Source organism: Spodoptera frugiperda, chromosome 19, assembly GCF_023101765.2.
Source record: "Spodoptera frugiperda isolate SF20-4 chromosome 19, AGI-APGP_CSIRO_Sfru_2.0, whole genome shotgun sequence".
In the NCBI taxonomy this organism is placed as follows: Eukaryota; Metazoa; Arthropoda; class Insecta; order Lepidoptera; family Noctuidae; genus Spodoptera; species Spodoptera frugiperda.
Genome location: NC_064230.1, coordinates 681573 through 698939, shown reverse-complemented (window position 1 = coordinate 698939; position 17367 = coordinate 681573). Strand labels below are relative to the sequence as shown.

Here is a 17367-nt window from a genome sequence, read left to right as displayed (position 1 = left end):
TTTACGAAATGCGTCGTTGGCCGAGTGGTCACAAATGCAAGGGGTCTCTGGTTCGATTTCCGGGTCTGCAAAGTCTGTGGGCTTGAAAATTTCTCAGTAGCAGCACCGAGTCTGAAAATGTGCCCAGTATATGGCAATAGGGTCGCCTCCTATTACAGGAGACTTATATCATAATAGGTGAAAAGTGGGTATTGTATATTACGTGCCGTAAACCTCTGCCTAAATAAAAAGCGTGATTGCACAAACAAAATATTTTGTTTTTATAATATTCGCATTGATATGACATAAGTAGATATTATAGTGAAGGATTATGATTACGTATTTATTTTATAATTTATCTGTTTTTTTTAAATTGTTGTAGATTATTTGTAACTAAGTACTGTTTTTATTGGTAGCTGTTTATAATATATAAGGTGTTCTAAAAGTATCTGCCACGGCTTTAATGGGAGGTAGTGTTGTGTTTGAACATTACAATAGTGAAGAAATTTCGTACCCGGACCAGTTAATTCAATTTGAGAACATAAAGAAGTTAAATAAACATTGACTCTACTCTGCATAAAGTCTGGAGCTGCGGACTACCTATCGGGTTTACCGGGGCTCCGGCATGACAAACAGAAGTAGGAACGGGGTTTTTAGTCAGTAAGAGTCTGACACTCCCTCTCGCCTCGCCCAGGCGTGAGAAGTCATTGGATGATTTTCCCTCTTAAAAAAACCCCGGACCAGTTAATTCAATTTGAGAACATAAAGAAGTTAAATAAACATTGACTCTACTCTGTATAAAGTGGTTCACAAATACGCACGAAGCGACAGAGACTGAAAGAGATAGCTCTTTCATAACAAACACATACGTAGATTTTGTTGTATGAAAAAAAATACTCGTAATAAATAATTTATATTCACTATTGTAATGTTCAAACACAACACTACCTCCCATTAAAGCCGCGGCAGATACTTTTAGAACACCTTATATATGTTATCTCCGATAAGTTTATAGTATGTATATAAAGTCAGTAAATAAAAAAAGGTATTTAGTCATTATTTATAGTGTTAACAATGGTTCCTATTTTGTTTATACTCGGGCTCACCGTTGTGGCAGGTAAAGCAATTTTCAATCATTTTATTATAACTTTCGTGAGACATACTAAATTAATTATTATGTTATCGGCTTACTCATGTAACTGTTTGACGAGGAACTCGACTAGTTTCAAGCCATGCTAGAGGCTCGCATTGTGCCGTCGCTTGGAAGTTAGGAATTTGAGAATTTACTTCATTTTTGTTTATTACCTATATTAAAAAGTGCACCGTAGTGCAAGCGTAGTTTTAGGTATGGGAAAACCTGCTCCGTGTGGTAAAATCATCCAGCATGCCTTTACGTCTCCCGCCCTGGGCGAGGCGAGAGGAGTGTCAGACTCTTATAGAATAAAAACTGTCAACCCGGGCTACTCCTGCTTTCATAGAGCCGGAACCCCTCTTTGAGGAGTGGCTAAACCCGCTAGGCGGTCCGCAGCTCCGGATCAGGAAAAGTGCACCACTTAATGCTGAAATGATATTTTCCACCCCCAGCTCTGCCCAACGGTATCTACCTCCGCCGGGCCCCGGGTCCTCGCTACCAGCACGTGCAGGACGGCCTGGGCAGGCTACACCTGGTGGACCTCTGGCAGCCAGCCACCGACTTCAACGCCAGATACTACCCAGACACAGAGAATGTTTACCATCTTTTTACTAGGTTAGTAGTCTGGTTCTTATTTTGCTGATAATAATTATGTAAACTGACTGAAACTGTTCCGTTGGATTGGGAAGGGGCGTAATTGGACCTCCAGTAACGTCACTCACATAACGAAACTAGCATTGTTTCACGTCGATTTAAATAACGCCAAATCGCCAATCCGCATTAAGATTTTCTTTTTCTTCTCCTCTAATAACATCTTCTGATTTGTTTCGTTGCGGGATCCAAGACAGTCATTCATTTCCCTGGGACGCGCCGGACTTCAGTGTTCCGGTGTTTGCATGGTTGTATCTACTGTAGATCCTGGTGCACAGGAGTTGCAGCGGTATGGGAGGTTGTGGCGGGCTTGTCCCATTGAGAAAGCGTGGTGATTAATGCTCAAACTTTCTCCGTGTGAGTGGCCACTTATAGGCTGTTAATGAATCATTATAACAATGTTTTGTTCATCTTTCCACAGACTGAACCCGTCAGTAAGCCAGCCCATTGTGCCCGGTAATGAGCAACTACTGAAGGCATCCAACTTCGACGCATCACGTAGAACAGCTGTGCTTATCCACGGCTGGTTGGACAATGCTACCGGCAACTTTAACGCTGTTTTACTCGCTGGTAAGTAGTCAACTGTATAACAAAACTAGCATCTTCCAATGGCTTCGTCCACGTTTCCGTGGTATAAAAAGAAAGGAAGAAGTTTAAGTATGGGAGAGGCATGCTTCGGCAATCGACATAAATGGGCCGGTTCAACCGGAGTGATACCACGGTCTCACAGAAAACCGACGTGAAACAACGCTTGCGTTGTGTTTCGTTGTATGCTTCTGCTCGTTCACGCTCGTTTACATGTTTCATAAAAAAAAGAAAGAAAAAGATTTATTTCACACGCAAAAAAACAAAAAAAGAACAATGACACGTAAAAAGGTCCAGCAAAAAAATTGTCAATGCATGCCAGCAATGTCTTATTTCACCGCAGACAAAATTCAGCATGTGCAAGACAGGGCTTTACGCTAGTATTCTACTGGCCCCAAGTAAAAATATAGTAGCCTAAGTGCTATTCCAGACCATAATCTACCCCTGTTCCAAATTCCATTCCGGTCCCTTCAGCCGTTTTGCTGTGATTAAGTAACAAATATACACACAAAGTTTCAAGAAATGTGAAAGTTTGTTTGTGTGCATGTTTGTCCGTCAATCACGCTGAAACTACTAAACGGATTTTGATGAAATTTAGAATACAGACAGGGTATGAGCTGACTTGGGTGATAATATTTTTTTTGTCTCACGGGAATGCGGGCGAAGTCGCTGGCAGAAGCTACTTTATAATATTAGTAAGATAAGATATGCCTTCTTGAAATTGAAAACATCTACCTACAATAAAAAAATTAATTCCAAATTACGATGACTTTCGAAAATGTATCTATCTACCTAATTTGATACCTAAGCTAGGTATTATACTTTGTCCTATCGTATCGATAAGACAGACAAGCCCGCGTGCGACAGAAATATACCTACATAATATGTTTTTTTTTTATATTGCTCCGCAAGCTACAACTTTTTATTAAGTGTGTGAGAGCCATGCTTCGGCACGAATGAGCCAGCTCAACCGGAGTGATGATATCTCACAGAAAACCGACGTGAAACAACGCTTACGTTGTGTGAGTGAGGTTACAGGAAGCCCAATTACCCATTACAATAATTAATTATTCTTTTTCTTCTCCTCTAATAACATCTTCTGATTTGTTTCGTTGCGGGATCCAAGACAGTCATTCATGTCCCTGGGACGTTGGACTTCAGTGTTCCGGTGTTTGCATGGTTGTATCTACTGTAGATCCTGGTGCACAGGAGTTGCAGCGGTATGGGAGGGTGTGACGGGCTTATCCCAAAAAAAGCCCAATTACCCCCTTCCCAATCCCCGATTCCCCAACAACCCCTAAATTTTTAAACCCTAAAATGCCAGCAACGCACTTGTAATGTGTCTGATGTTTCTGCTAATTACTTACCATCAGAGCATGCGTCTGATCGTTCACTAGTCTATACTAATATTATAAAGCTGAAGAGTTTGTTTGTTTGTCTGAACGCGCTAATCTCCGGAACTACTGGTCCGATTTAAATAATTCTTTTTGTATTGGGTAGTGAATTTATCGAGGAAGGCTATAGGCTATAAAACATCACGCTATGACCAATAGGAGCCGAGCAAAGCGGGTAAAACCGCGCGGAAGTAGCTAGTAATAAATAAAACGTGCCTGATACTCATATTACCTATTTCTTCTCCAGCTTTCTTGGCGGCAGAAGACATGAATGTGATCGTGGTGGACTGGAGCGCTGGATCCAGCACCTTCAACTTCAACCAAGTTAGAGAAAATACTGTACTATCTGGTAAGAATATCACTCTGTTCAGAGGTTCCTTATGGGCCATTCATAAACTACGTCACACGAATTTCATGATTTTTGACCCACTCCCCGTCCTTGTCACAATTGGTCACATTTATGAGGAGGCCGGAGGCCCAATTCCTTCCTTCCCAATCTTCCCAATCCCCGATTCCCCAAAAACCCTTAAATTCCTAACCCCCAAAAGGCCGGCAACGCACTTGTAACGCCTCTAGTGTTTCAAGTGTCCATGTGCGGCGGCGATTGCTAACCATCGGGTGATACGTCTGCTCGTTTACATAACGGCGTGTTCCATAAAAAAAGAAACAATAACTACCGCACTCAAAGACATTTAATGGTTACTTAAACTATTCCTTAGTAACGATTTTGTATCGAAAACAATGGCTAAGGACAGGGTAATTTAATAATTACTTATAATCATTAAATTATTCTGAGTACGACGGTAAGATACATAAATAAAATGACTTTATAATTCTAGGTGGTGCGGTCGCTCGTTTCATCTCCTGGATTAACAGCGTGACTGGTGCAGACCTGGCGGACTACCACATCGCCGGGTACAGCCTGGGCGGCCAGCAGGCTGGTATTGCGGGGAGAAACCTCGACGGGAAGGTTGGATATATTACCGGTACGTTTGATCATGTTGTTTTAAAAGAGCTTTTATTAACACGTAGTAGGAGCGCAAATCTACACGAGACACAATGTGTTTTCTATTGTGTCTCATATGCCAGCAGACTAGAGGTTAAAGAGGGAAAATCAAGTAGTATCAGACTCTTACTGACTAATAACCACCCTATACCTACTCCTGCTTTTCGAGCCAAAGCTGCTAATTAGTCCGTAGCTCCGGATCGGGCATCAGCCCTATTGGGACCCATCTGTGGTGGTCTGATAGCTCTTTGAAGCGCGATCGGAATGCGACGCGCCTCACGCACGCGTCTGGTTCTGGTTGAACGACGAGCTATACTTGCTTGCCGTCTGCAAACCTGCTCTTACGGTGGACGGGACTTTTATTGTCAGGCATCTGATGTACTAAGGAGTAACCATAGGCTTTTTTTAAGGGGGGAAAATTATCCAATGACTTCTCTCGCCTTAGGCGAGGCGAGAGGGAGTTTTAGACACTTACTTACTAAAAACCACCCCGTTCTTACTCAGTAACTATAGGCTACTTTTATTTTAGAAAATTGAAACAAAAAGAAGTTGTGTCTTAAAAGTCATATAATGTCTTAATCCACGCGAGCGAAGCTGCGCCATCAGCTAGTTGTAAAATATTATTTTATTTCACATTTCTCATTCCAGGCTTGGACCCCGCCGGCGGCCCCGGCTTTGTTGGCTTCGAGCACACATTCAGGGCATCAGATGCTGTATACACTGAAGTGATGCATACTAACGTGGGAGGAGCAGGGTACCTGGAGCCACTAGCACAGGTGGATTTCTACCCGAATGGGGGGGATAACATGCCTGGCTGCGCGTCCAACTCTTGCAACCATGATAGGTTGGTATATCTCTAAATATATAAATCAATTGCTGTTCGTTAGTCTCACCAAAACTCAAGAACGGCAGGACCGATTTGGCAAATTTTGATCTTGAATTATTTGTGAGAATCCAGAGGAGGTTTAAAAGGTGAGAAAAAGATGTTTGAGGCGGTTTTTTTTATGAAACACGCCGGGTAAACGAGCAGACGTATCACCTGATGGTAAGCAATCGCTGTCGCCCATGGACACCCGAAACACCTGAGGCGTTACAAGTGCGTTACCAGCCTTTTGGGTATTAGGAAATTGAGGATTGTTGGAGATTTTGAAGATTGGGGTGTAATTGGGCCCCCGATAACCTCACTCACACAACGCAAGCGTTGTTTCACGTCGGTTTTCTGCTCGGCCGTGGTATCGCTCCGGTCGAGCCGGCCCAGCAGTGCCGAAGCATGGCTCTCCCACACTTGTGATTCGGGTCAACAGTATTATTTCTTTATTATTCCAGATGCTTCCACTACTTCGCTGAGTCCATCCGTGACGGAGGGTTCACAGGCGTCAAGTGTGAGAGCTACGAACACGCGCTTGTAGGAGACTGCCATCTACCGGAGACTTTGAACATGGGAGGATTTGAACCTAAGACTGGGTGAGTGTTCTTTTAGAAAAAAAATTACCAATATAGGGTGACTGGTAATTAGTGAACGATATTTAAACACGTGATTGTACTCATGATTACAAACGACTTTCCCAAAGAAACTTTTTTTGTATACACATTAGTTACGTAGTCCTAACGTGGAGTCGATTCTCACTTCGTTTCGCAAACTGATTATTATGAAAATAAAATGTTTAAATCCTTCTCTTGACTCGGGAATTGAACCCGAAACAAACTCAGCAGTGCTTGTGAGTCTAGCGAGAAGGTTTCTCTTTAAAATATTATAATTTTTTTAACCGATTTCAAAAAGGAGGAGGTTCTCAACAAGCATCACTGACAGATAGACTGACAGACTATTATTTATTTCTTTATTTGTTGATATTTCAAAACTATCTAAGTATATGATTTAATTGAAATAAATGATTTGACTTTGACTTTAAGCTATATTCAAATATGATTGTATTATTTTCAGAAAAACTGGCGTCTACTACTTGGAAACCAACGCTGCATCACCCTTCTCAAAAGGCTAAACCAACCAAAGATTAGAAAATAAGATTTACGAACTAAAATAAAAATAAAAACAAAAATATATAAAAAATCACGTTTTATTTACATTAATAATAGTAATCAACACATAACAAATTATGTACACAAAGATACTTAATTAGAAAAAAAAAACAAAAAAGTTACACTTTAAAATTTTTGCTCTTAGTAGAGGGCGCCACTAACGCTTAAAGTCCTGTTAGTCTTAAAAAGAGAATAAGTTTTTTTGCTACAAAATGCAAACAGCGTTATTATACTTAAAAAAAATACCTGCGTTACTAAAATAACATGGCAGCCTTTGAAAAAAGCTCTATTTCTATCGAAATAAGGTCTCTTTTTGCTTGATTTATCTATACATATCTTTAATCAGTACATTGCCGTGTCTTCATAGTAAATTAATCAGTGGGTTATTTATTCGAGATTTTGGTCCTTATTACAATGATATAAGGTCTTTTATTCCTTGAAGGGGTAGACAGAGGTAGCACATATGAAATGTAACACCCTCTTTTCACCATTTGTGTTATAAGTCCCATGTAATAGGGGGTGAGCCTATTGCCATATACTGGACACAATTCCAGACTCCGTGCTACTACTGAGAAATTTTTGGGTGTACATTGTATAGCGCCATTACGTGCCGTAATGTGCACCTCTGCCTACCCCATATTGATGATGTTTCATTCGCTGCTCGATTCCTATTGCTCCATTTTGCCATTAGGAAGACTTTGTTTGTTTGTTTGAACGCGCTAATCTCCAGAACTACTGGACCGAATTTAATAATTCTTTTTGTGTTAGATAGTCCATTAATCGAGGAAGACTATAGGTTATTAAACATCACGCTACAATCAATAGGAGCCGAGCAGTGAAAGAAACTGTGGGGGAGTAGCTAGTAATTTTTTTATGTAAAAATTGTGACATTTTTAAAACAAAACAAATCATATATATGTACAAATTGTAATCCATATACTTAACAAATACGTACTAAAAAACATCAATTGTTTAACATATCAGTTTCGCGTTTATTTCAATTAATTTTGAACCTTATTGTTTAGACATAAGACTGTTTTTTATTTTATCAATACGGATCACCTGATGGTAAGCAATCGCCGCCGCACATGGACACTTGAAACACCAGAGGCGTTACAAGTGCGTTACCGGCCTTTTGGGTGTTAGGAATTTAAGTGTTGTTGGGGAATCGGGGATTGGGAAGATTGGGAAAGGGGGGTAATTCAGCTAATATTTAGTTTGGTTGACTTTATCGATCTGATATTTGGTACACACTCTTAATCTTGATGACCATACAATATAAGCTTTTTAAAACTGTTTAACATACAAAATGTATTACTTGAATAACAATAAATCTTATGTCTAAGACTGTAAGGTTCAAAATCAATCAAAACAACAATTTTTATCATGTCTAGCTATTTAAAACTACAAAAAGGAATTCTTAAGCGTTTTGAAAATGTAATTAGAATACATTTATCACCACTACTCTTCACGCGGGTGTCATATACCCGGCTAAAGGACTACACATTACACAGAGACCGTGCAGCAGCGCTCTCTGATAAACCTGAACCTTTTACACTGCGATCTCCAACCCGCCTGCCTGCGGAGATTATGGCAAACCCTCTTATGTAGAGGAGGCTCGTAGTCCAGCAGTGGACTGTCACCCGCTGTTGGTGTTAAAAACTACTAGTTTCTTTTTAAAAATTGACATTGATACTCCTCTCCTGGACTCTAAACCTCCTATCCCTCTCTCCTACTCAGTCCTTTAGCGCGGTCTTACAACACCCACGTGCAGAGCAGCGGTGCTTTAAGGTAAGCGTCCACAGGCCCGCATCGTACGCATCGCACGCAACGGATTTTAGTTTGTCTTGTATAGAAACTCATAGTGTTGCCACACCTATCGACCGATAGTCCATCGACGCCATCGATCGACAACGGTCGACATTGATCGATTGGTGTGGCATCTTTAATTGATCGACTAACCACTCCATCGACTGCCGGTTGATGGCAGCGGTCAAAAGTTTTATTATATTCCGGCTGGAATCTATTGATCGACATCGACCGATCCATTCTACCATCGATCGATGGTATCTATCGGCTATCGATCGATTGGTGTGGTAGAAACTATTGATCGACGTCGACTAATCCGTTCTAATATCGATCGACAATCGCTCGATTGGTGTGGTAACACCCATACAACTGCGTCCACTGATCCGCATCGTACGGACCGCATCATCGGCAATGCCTACATGCGATGCGTACTGATGACGTTATACGGAATGCGTACGATGCGGGCCTATGAACGCTAACCTACAGATATATGTACATATAACATAATCTATGAAACACCTACATCAGTAGTGGTACTAACTAATCGAGATTGGACCTTATCTATAGCTTTATAAGTCTCAATTTTCGGCTCCATCCCAATTTGAGACGAGTATTCATGAATAGTTAATTTTTCTATGCTAAAATCGTCCTTATGGTGAACAGTCATATGGTCTTTTAGGGAGTCTATTAAAAACTGAAATTCACATATTTTACACTGTATATAAACTTTTGGGTCTAAAATTTCATGTTTGTTTGTATGTTCAAAACACATTTTTGCGTCTACAAAACATACGTTACATTCCGAGCACTTAAAATAGACCATTTCTTGGTCATTTTGCAAAGATTCTGTTGTTTTATCACTTGTAGTTAAACTTTCTTCGTTTTGGAGAATTTCTGGACTAATTTCAGGCGGTAAACTCTCTTTTTGAGCCTGAAACAGGGCTATTTTATCCCTGATTTCGGCTGCAGGGGAATACGGAGATTCTGTGAAGATCTTAAAATCTTCCACCTTTAGTTTCATCTTATCATGATGAACGAATTTATGTCGAGGCAGAGTATGTTTAGAGAAATCTAAGCCACAGACATCGCAAGTAAAATTCTCAGTATCACCAAATTTCCTATGATTTTTAACGTGATAATCAAAAGATGAGTCTTTCATGTAGTGTTGATTACAAATCAGACATTTATACAAATTCGCTCCGTATTTATTCACCATTATTTTCGATTTTAGTTTATTTGAAAGCCCAGCTCCATCACTGGACTCATTTTTATCGGTCAAAGATACGTCACTTTCCTTACAATGATCGGAAATTTGATCAGGTACTATCAATTCCTGGTCTTTAGCAGTCGGCGATGCGTCTATCTTGGACCGACTTCTTCTCGATTTCGGGGTATCTTTACCGACTTTTGGAACTATAGGTGTCTGATCTGGTATTATTAAGTCTTCATTTGCCTTAGACGTCGACGGCTCATCGATTCTCGACCGATTTTTCCGTAATTTCGGTGATACTTGTTCGATTTTTTGTACCTTTCTCGCTGTAGGGCTAGTATCGTCATTACCGGTCTTTAGCTTACGTTTTTTGGGTGATCTCACATCATCATCAATCTTATTACTACCAGTCATAAAGTAGAATTGCCTTGTAACACCGTTTACTACTTTAATTTTATAATCTTCGTTTGAAAAAGCGTGTAATTTAATATGTTTTTGATAGGAACAATTTGTGAATTTGAGCCCACAAACGTTACAAGGTAAAGGATTTTTATGTTTATGATTCGCTTCGTTTGCGTGATACTTATAAGTGTTATTAGCCAAGTAACACAAATCACATTGCTCACACTTATAAACAGTAGATTCCTTGACAATTTTCTTTACTGTGATCACCTTTTTAATATACAACGCGTCCGTTTTCCCTTCACAAACCGCTGTATGTTTTGCTAAGGACTTTTTCTCAAAAATCAATTTGCAATTTGGACATTTGACACCGTGTTTTGGATCGCAATTTGGCGCGTGGCTATTAAAAGAAGTCATATCTAAATAGATTATAGAGCAAGCGTAGCATTTAAAGTAAGTCACTTTAGATACATTGACAATATCTATCTTTGTTTCTTTGCTATGATGATTTATGATATGGGTAACCAGCAAATCAGTTGGGAATACCAAGTCACATTTACTACACTTTTCTTTTGAAACTTTGAAGTTACTATTGCAAGTATCCAAATGACTCTCAACAGTCTTCATTGACGTGAAATGAAGCCCACATTTACATTTAAAAACCTTTGCAGAAAGCTCATCTTTAATCTGATGTTTACCGGTAAACAGTACGACATGCAAATTACTCTTCTTAATCTGAGGCCTTTTCCTATGCGCTTCCATATGCACTTGGAATTTTTTAACGGAAAAATATTGTTCACACGTCTTGCAGAATTTCCTCTCACTCTTCGGAATGCAATTATGTCTATTTATACTCGATTTTAAGCTCACACAAGTGTTACAATTCCTACACTTATATAGCTTAAAACCCTTCTTAGCCGTCACATCTTTGAGGAGTAACTCTCTTAGTTTAGACAAAGGGACTTCCTTCTGCTTCTTTCTTTCAGAAGAGGCTTTTGATTCAAGCATTCGGAGGTGGCTGTTGAAAGCCTTATCGCATTCATTATTGAAGCTTATAATAGTGTATTTTTCTGCCATTTTTTCGTGATTACCATCATGGTCTATTAAGTTTTGTAAGGAAAGGTAAGATACCTGACATTCTTGGCACGTGATCTCATTATTTTTTGCGCAGTTGTTCGCGAGATGGGATGATAATGCCGGTCCGTCCATGAATGTGTTGCAATTCATGCAAAAGTATTTCTTGTTGTCTGTCAGTGATGTAGATTCGATTTGAAGACGGATGCTGCGTGTGTATCTGAAAAGAAATTTGAATATGTTATGTAGTTTGCTGGTAATACAGTGTATATAGGGTGACTGGTAATTAGTGAACGATATTTAAACACGTGATTGTACTTAGGATTACAAACAACTTTTCTAAAGAAACTTTTTTTGTATGCTCATTAGTTTTATTTTTATCACAATAACAAAACAACGAAATTTTGCGTGCGCGTGTTTTCGCATGATCAGCTGTTAGCAGCGAGGCGCCCGCGCCCGCGTTATTGGAAGACTAGTAGGTACTTGGGAACTTTACGGGCACATGCTAATGAAATTTTCTTGTTGAGACTTCAGCTCAGCAATCACACTTGTGATCAACTAAACTAACGAAAATGTACACCCAAAATATAGAACAATGTTACTCAACCTGAGAATCGAACTCGAGACCCCATTGCTCGGCAATCCCATATGCGACTACTTGACTAACGGAACAGCCTATACAATTTTCATAAAAAAACTTTACCCAACCCGTGAATCGAACCCAAAACACATTAAGAAACGTAAAAAAATAACAAAACACATACCTATAAGCGCTCTTCATTAAAATCTGCCTCCGATCCTGTTCAGGCAAATCAGAAAACAATTGCATCCAGTCCTTTTTGAACAGATCCGTTGGATTATACACTAAACATTTGAACGAATCACGGCCCAACTCCACATTATTCAAATGCAGATTCAGATGCAAATGATACTCTTTCTCAGCCACTTTTAAATTGCATTTATAACACATTTTATGGAAATCTGTAATAATGTAATTTAAATGCCCTTGAGAATGGGTCACAGCTGAATCGTAGCTTGTATGCACAATTTCACACGCTTGACACATATATATGACATCCCATACGCTTTGCAACGAATGGTATTTCTTTAATAACTCCGGTATAAATTCATCTACAATGTGGAACTTCTTGTGTATTCTATATGCTGGTACGTTGAATTTTTTCGAACAAACTTTGCATGTAATAAACTTCTCTTGTTTGCATTTGTGATCACGAACATTTTTGTGGTATAAAAAGTGCTTTGCACATTTCTGGCATTGATACATATCTGGTATCGGCGGCTCCATTAATTTACCGTTTAAAAGGTTAAAGATTTTAATATCTTTAAGTTGGAATGAGCGTTTCGCGTGTAAGCGAGTGTGGCTAGTGATGCTTTTGGCTGAAAAGCAGAGCCCACATTTTTCACAGTACTTTTTTCCTTTGGAGCCTTTGCAAATACCGTCTACATGACCCTTATAACTCAGTTTGTATTGACAACACCCGCAGAAATCACAGTAATATAGAGGTATGTCATGTGGGTATATGACTACATCTGCACCCTGCTTCGTATGCTTAATCTTTTCTTTATACTTCTTTTTTATCTCCTTAGCTTTTAGCTTTATATCAGCCAAGTTCTTAGCGGGATGGTCAAGAAATTCTATGACTATTAGGTCTTTTTTAGTCAGTTTCTTCGTTGTATGTTTTAAGCGGTGAAGCTGGTACCTCGTAGAAGCGATATGCACATCACAGTCGGGACAGCGCGTGGATTTGCGCTCAGATTTCTTACATTTGCTGTAGTGCGCCCAAAAGCCGAGTTCATCAAAGCAGGACAGACATTTAGGACACTTGCAAAGCACTTTATCATATATATTTTTGTTTATCGTGTAGATTTTCAACTTATCATTAGTTTGATGTTGCAAATTGTGTACGGCGGAGTCTTTTCTGCGTATTTTTCGCTTACAAACACCACATTTGTCGAATACCATAGCTTTTTCACAGTATTTGCTGTGCTGAAGCGCACTGAAACACGACATGAAACCTATCTGGCACTTGTTACACTGAAACAGAGTCCCTCTAGGCACAAGAGAGGAAGACGCGAAGAACTTCCCATCCCTAGGCAGTTTAAACCGAATTCTTCTTTTTTGCACTTCTGCAATCGGCTCTAACTCTTCTTTCGGCTCAATTTTCACATTCTTCTGTATTGGAGTGGCCGATTTGACTTTTTTGGGGAAAGGGATAACCGATTTCTTCGGTTTAGGCATCTCCGAATCCCCCGGTTCCTCTTTTACTGGGAAATTTAGAGGGAGAAGTTCGTAAAGATGCTTAATTAGGGATGTGTCATCAGGGAAGTTTTTGGAGCAGTGGTGGCAATATTTGGAGGTGACTGTGCTTTTTCTGGCTGTGTTTTTGGGTGTTAAATCTATGGCTACTAAGTAGGAATGGCTGATCATCTTATGGGCATCTAAAGCGTTGACTGTTGGGAAGAGGATGGCACATGTGCTGCAGTAACAAGGGCTGGACTCGAGGGTAGGTCCCCAATCTTCTAAATCGACTACTGGGTGGGAGGTTTCTGCCTCCATTTTGAGCGCGTCCCAGTCGACAGGCGGTTTGGATCCTGAAATTTTAAAGGGGGGTTGGTTTAGATGTGTCATATAATATAATATAATCTTTATTCACTAAAAGACATTGTAGTATAGTTGTATGCTACGTCTTGCGTGAGCGATCTAGAAGCCAATGCGAAGCAGTACAGTGACACAGGAATTCAACGCGATGCGGTGTGAAGGCGGCTATGTCCTACGTGCAGGTGGATCGTTTCGTTTTGTTTCTGTTTCTGACATTATATCTAAACAAAACGTGTCGGCCGCATTCAGTTCGCGCGATAAAATCAAGCCAATTAATCGCGTTCACGCCGTGCGGTTGGTGATGTAGGCCACGTCAATACATTTTGACAGTTCGTTGTTATCGCGCCGCGCCACACTGCATTGTATTCGCGTTATACATAGTAAATGTCATCTTTTAATCACCGAAGGTTGATAACCATCTCTATATGGGAATTGAACCCAGTTTTGTAGATACTTTCCGCATTACAGAGTGAAGTAATTTTGATGCATAGGAGAATCAAACTAGAGACCTACGAGTCACCACATTTTGATAACTATACAATACAAAATATGTAACGTCACGCCTTATATCCCCGAACGGATGGTGCACATTATGGCACTGTTGTACAATGTACACCTACTTCTCACAATTTGTGTTGTAAGTCCCATGTAATAGAGGGTGATCTATTGCCATATACTGGACACAATTCCTGACTCCGTGCTACTACTGAGAAATTATCCAAAAAAGCCCAGTAATACTTAGCCCCACACGCGAACACACCAACAAGGCCGATACAAAACATGTTAACTTAAAAAACTCACCCAGTATAATTTGGTTATTAAAAAAGTATGTCTGTCCCTCCTGTTCCTCCTCTTCCTCCTCATAATGTAATGGTTCCTCATTGTCCTCCGTATTGTCGAAACTGTATTCATACTGATACAGTCCTTCTGCGTTTTCTATCGGCATTTCATAGTGTTCTGTAAAATAATGAAACAATTTAAATCAGCGGTAAACGGGCAGACGGATCACCTGATGGTAAGCAATCGCCGCCGCCCATGGACACAAAAAACACCAGAGGCGTTAAAAGTGCGTTTTGGGGGTTCCCCAAAAGGGCGGTAATGCAACGCGCAAAGCAGAATTTAATGGTTTTTAGGGAATGGGAAGATCAGTAATGTGATTTTTTTAAGTTAGGTATGTAAGGGTTATTAGAGAATTGGTTAGGAAAGGGGTAATTGGGTCTGGTAACCTCACAAAACGAAACACAACGCAAGCGTTGTTTCACGTCGGTTTTTTGCTCGGCACTATCACTCCGGTCGAGCCGGCACACTTTTTAATACATGCGTATTTATACGCATACATACATCAACACAATATTTTTTATAATTTTCGCGTCTATCTATCTATTTGTCGGACCAATCTCTTAAATGACTGGACCGATTTTGACGGGACTTTCATTGGAAAGTATTGAATGTACTAAGGAGTAACATAGACTACTTTTATCAGTCATAAAGTCCATATACCATGCAAGTCAAGCCGCAGGTATCAACTAATTTGTATCTATCATAAATAAATAGATAATAGAAAGAGAATGAGAACACCTACCTTCAACCACTCCATCATCATCATCAGCAATCTCAATCTTCACCCTGGACAGGTCGGGGAAGATGCTCTTAATCCGAGGGTTGTCCAGGACATTGTGTTCCTCTATATCTATGTCGTCTTCCATTGTGTGATGTGCTGCGGAGCAAAAAACATGAATTTTTAGATACATACAATTTTTTTGTCCAATACTCCGCCACACTCAGAGTAATTTAATGGTTACTTAGCCACTCCTTAGAGCAATTGTTTTCTATACAAAATTGTTACTAAGGAATAGTATAAGTAACCATTAAATGTCTCTGAGTGCGATTCTTAAGACTATTCAACCAAAGAGAGAGAAATGCAAGTGTAATTTTGTCAGGAGCTGCAGACTACCTAGCGGGTTTACCGGGGCTCCGGCTCAAAAAGCAGGACTAGGAACAGGGTCGTTTTTAGTCAGTCAGGAGTCTGACACTCTGACTCATAAGATTGACACTATCACAAGATTTTGTGGAGCAGTGTCAGTGAAGTTTTCAGAGGCCTGATACTATTTTTTTCTGGCTCGATGCCGGTTAACAAGCAGACAGATCACTTGATGGTAGGCAATCGCCACCCATGGACACCCGCAACACTAGAGGCATTACAAGTCACAGACTGATCACAGGTAGTGATCAGTCTGCTTGTATACTGGTTTATACCATAAAAACACCAGTTCAATGGGCTAATAAATAAATAGGTGTAAAATTACCACAATTAGGTACAAAAACAGCCAATACTTGATGTGGGAAAGCTTTATACTAATACTAGCTTCTGCCAGCGAGTTTGCTTGTATTCCTGTGGTATAAATACCATTCACAGATCAGGTTTTGTTAATTCTACATGGTACTTCAGGGGACTTCAGTGTTCCGATGTTTTCATGGTTGTATCTACTGTAGATCCTGGTGCACAGGAGTTGTAGCAGTGTGGGAGGTTGTGGTGGGCTTGTCCCATTAAAAAAAAAACCTACATGGTAAATTTTTAGACCTATGAAAAACGAACATATAGGTACTAACTACCTACGCTTTGTTCTGGATTCGTATTGGTTCTAGAATATGGGTCAAACTTACACTATAGGAACCGGAACGCACAAACTTTCGCATTTATAATAGACTAGGTCTAATTTGTGTGTTATTTTTTTCGTTTGACATTTTTATGTCCACAAAAAATACCACATGACGTTTCGGCGTTTATGCTTAAAAACAACACAAAATTATCTATTGTTTGTTTATAAATAATACAAAAAAGATATTAGACGAAAGTATTTCCGATGGAATTTTCCAAAATACAATCGAATTTATGTCGGAATTATGTTAATTTTGTCGTCTTTTAGCAGCAATTAGTTAGAAAAATTAATCATTATTATGTATAAATACGAAAATGTGCCATTATTATATTAGATTACAAGAAAAAACCGTTATATTGAATTAAAATATAAAATTTCTATAAGTAAGGTTACCTTTAGAGTTCAATCACTGAATAATCACTCATTGTTCACTATAAAACTAAGATGGAACACAAATTAACACTTATTATTGTCCTAATTTTACTTAAATACACATTAAACAGGTAGAAATTGCAAAAATAATAAAATATACTTTCGTTCGTAGCAATATAAAGTGCCAAACTCTGAAAGTTCAATGAACGAATGACAATGAATGAATGGAATGCGTTGTAAATAATGTTGCCATTGTTGATTTTTAAGTAACTTGACCTAGATTTTAGAAGCTTTTTGATTTACATTCTTGCATTTTTTAGGAAACTATGGTGTTGTTAAAATATTGTGAGGTATAAAGTGCTTAACATGTCTACTTCGACCAAAAAAAGGAAATAATATTTAAGTATTGAATGTTACGCGTTTTATCCACGAAGGA

At 39.4% G+C, this 17367-nt stretch overlaps 2 protein-coding genes across 2 annotated transcripts; one reads left to right on the top strand and one right to left on the bottom strand.

Annotated features, from left to right (window-relative positions):
* Nucleotides 1-946: 946 nt before the first annotated feature.
* LOC118281020 (pancreatic triacylglycerol lipase-like) lies at nt 947-8089 on the top strand. Its single transcript, XM_050700586.1, has 8 exons — nt 947-1096; nt 1564-1726; nt 2184-2332; nt 3989-4090; nt 4581-4727; nt 5396-5591; nt 6074-6211; nt 6690-8089. The coding sequence occupies exons 1-8, from the start codon at nt 1054-1056 to the stop codon at nt 6745-6747; spliced, it is 996 nt and encodes a 331-aa protein (XP_050556543.1). The 5' UTR covers nt 947-1053; the 3' UTR covers nt 6748-8089.
* A 708-nt stretch (nt 8090-8797) lies between these two features.
* On the bottom strand, nt 8798-17141 carry LOC118281019 (zinc finger protein 91-like). The gene is made up of 5 exons (XM_035601449.2): nt 16953-17141; nt 15482-15616; nt 14701-14856; nt 12044-13892; nt 8798-11499 (listed from the first exon to the last, which is right to left on the bottom strand). Exons 2-5 carry the CDS (start codon nt 15603-15605, stop codon nt 9102-9104), a joined length of 4527 nt encoding a protein of 1508 aa, XP_035457342.2. The 5' UTR covers nt 15606-15616; nt 16953-17141; the 3' UTR covers nt 8798-9101.
* Nucleotides 17142-17367: the final 226 nt, after the last annotated feature.

Excerpts from the sequence above, each read along its gene's own strand:
- LOC118281020 (XM_050700586.1), top strand. The coding sequence starts at position 1,054 with ATGGTTCCTATTTTGTTTATACTCGGGCTCACCGTTGTGGCAG. Across the intron at positions 4,091-4,580 it reads AGAAAATACTGTACTATCTG|GTGGTGCGGTCGCTCGTTTC; the intron begins GTAAGAATATCA and ends TTATAATTCTAG. Across the intron at positions 6,212-6,689 it reads GGATTTGAACCTAAGACTGG|AAAAACTGGCGTCTACTACT; the intron begins GTGAGTGTTCTT and ends TATTATTTTCAG.
- LOC118281019 (XM_035601449.2), bottom strand. The coding sequence starts at position 15,605 with ATGGAAGACGACATAGATATAGAGGAACACAATGTCCTGGACAACCCT. Across the intron at positions 14,857-15,481 it reads TGATGATGGAGTGGTTGAAG|AACACTATGAAATGCCGATA; the intron begins GTAGGTGTTCTC and ends ATTATTTTACAG. Across the intron at positions 11,500-12,043 it reads TTAATGAAGAGCGCTTATAG|ATACACACGCAGCATCCGTC; the intron begins GTATGTGTTTTG and ends ATTTCTTTTCAG.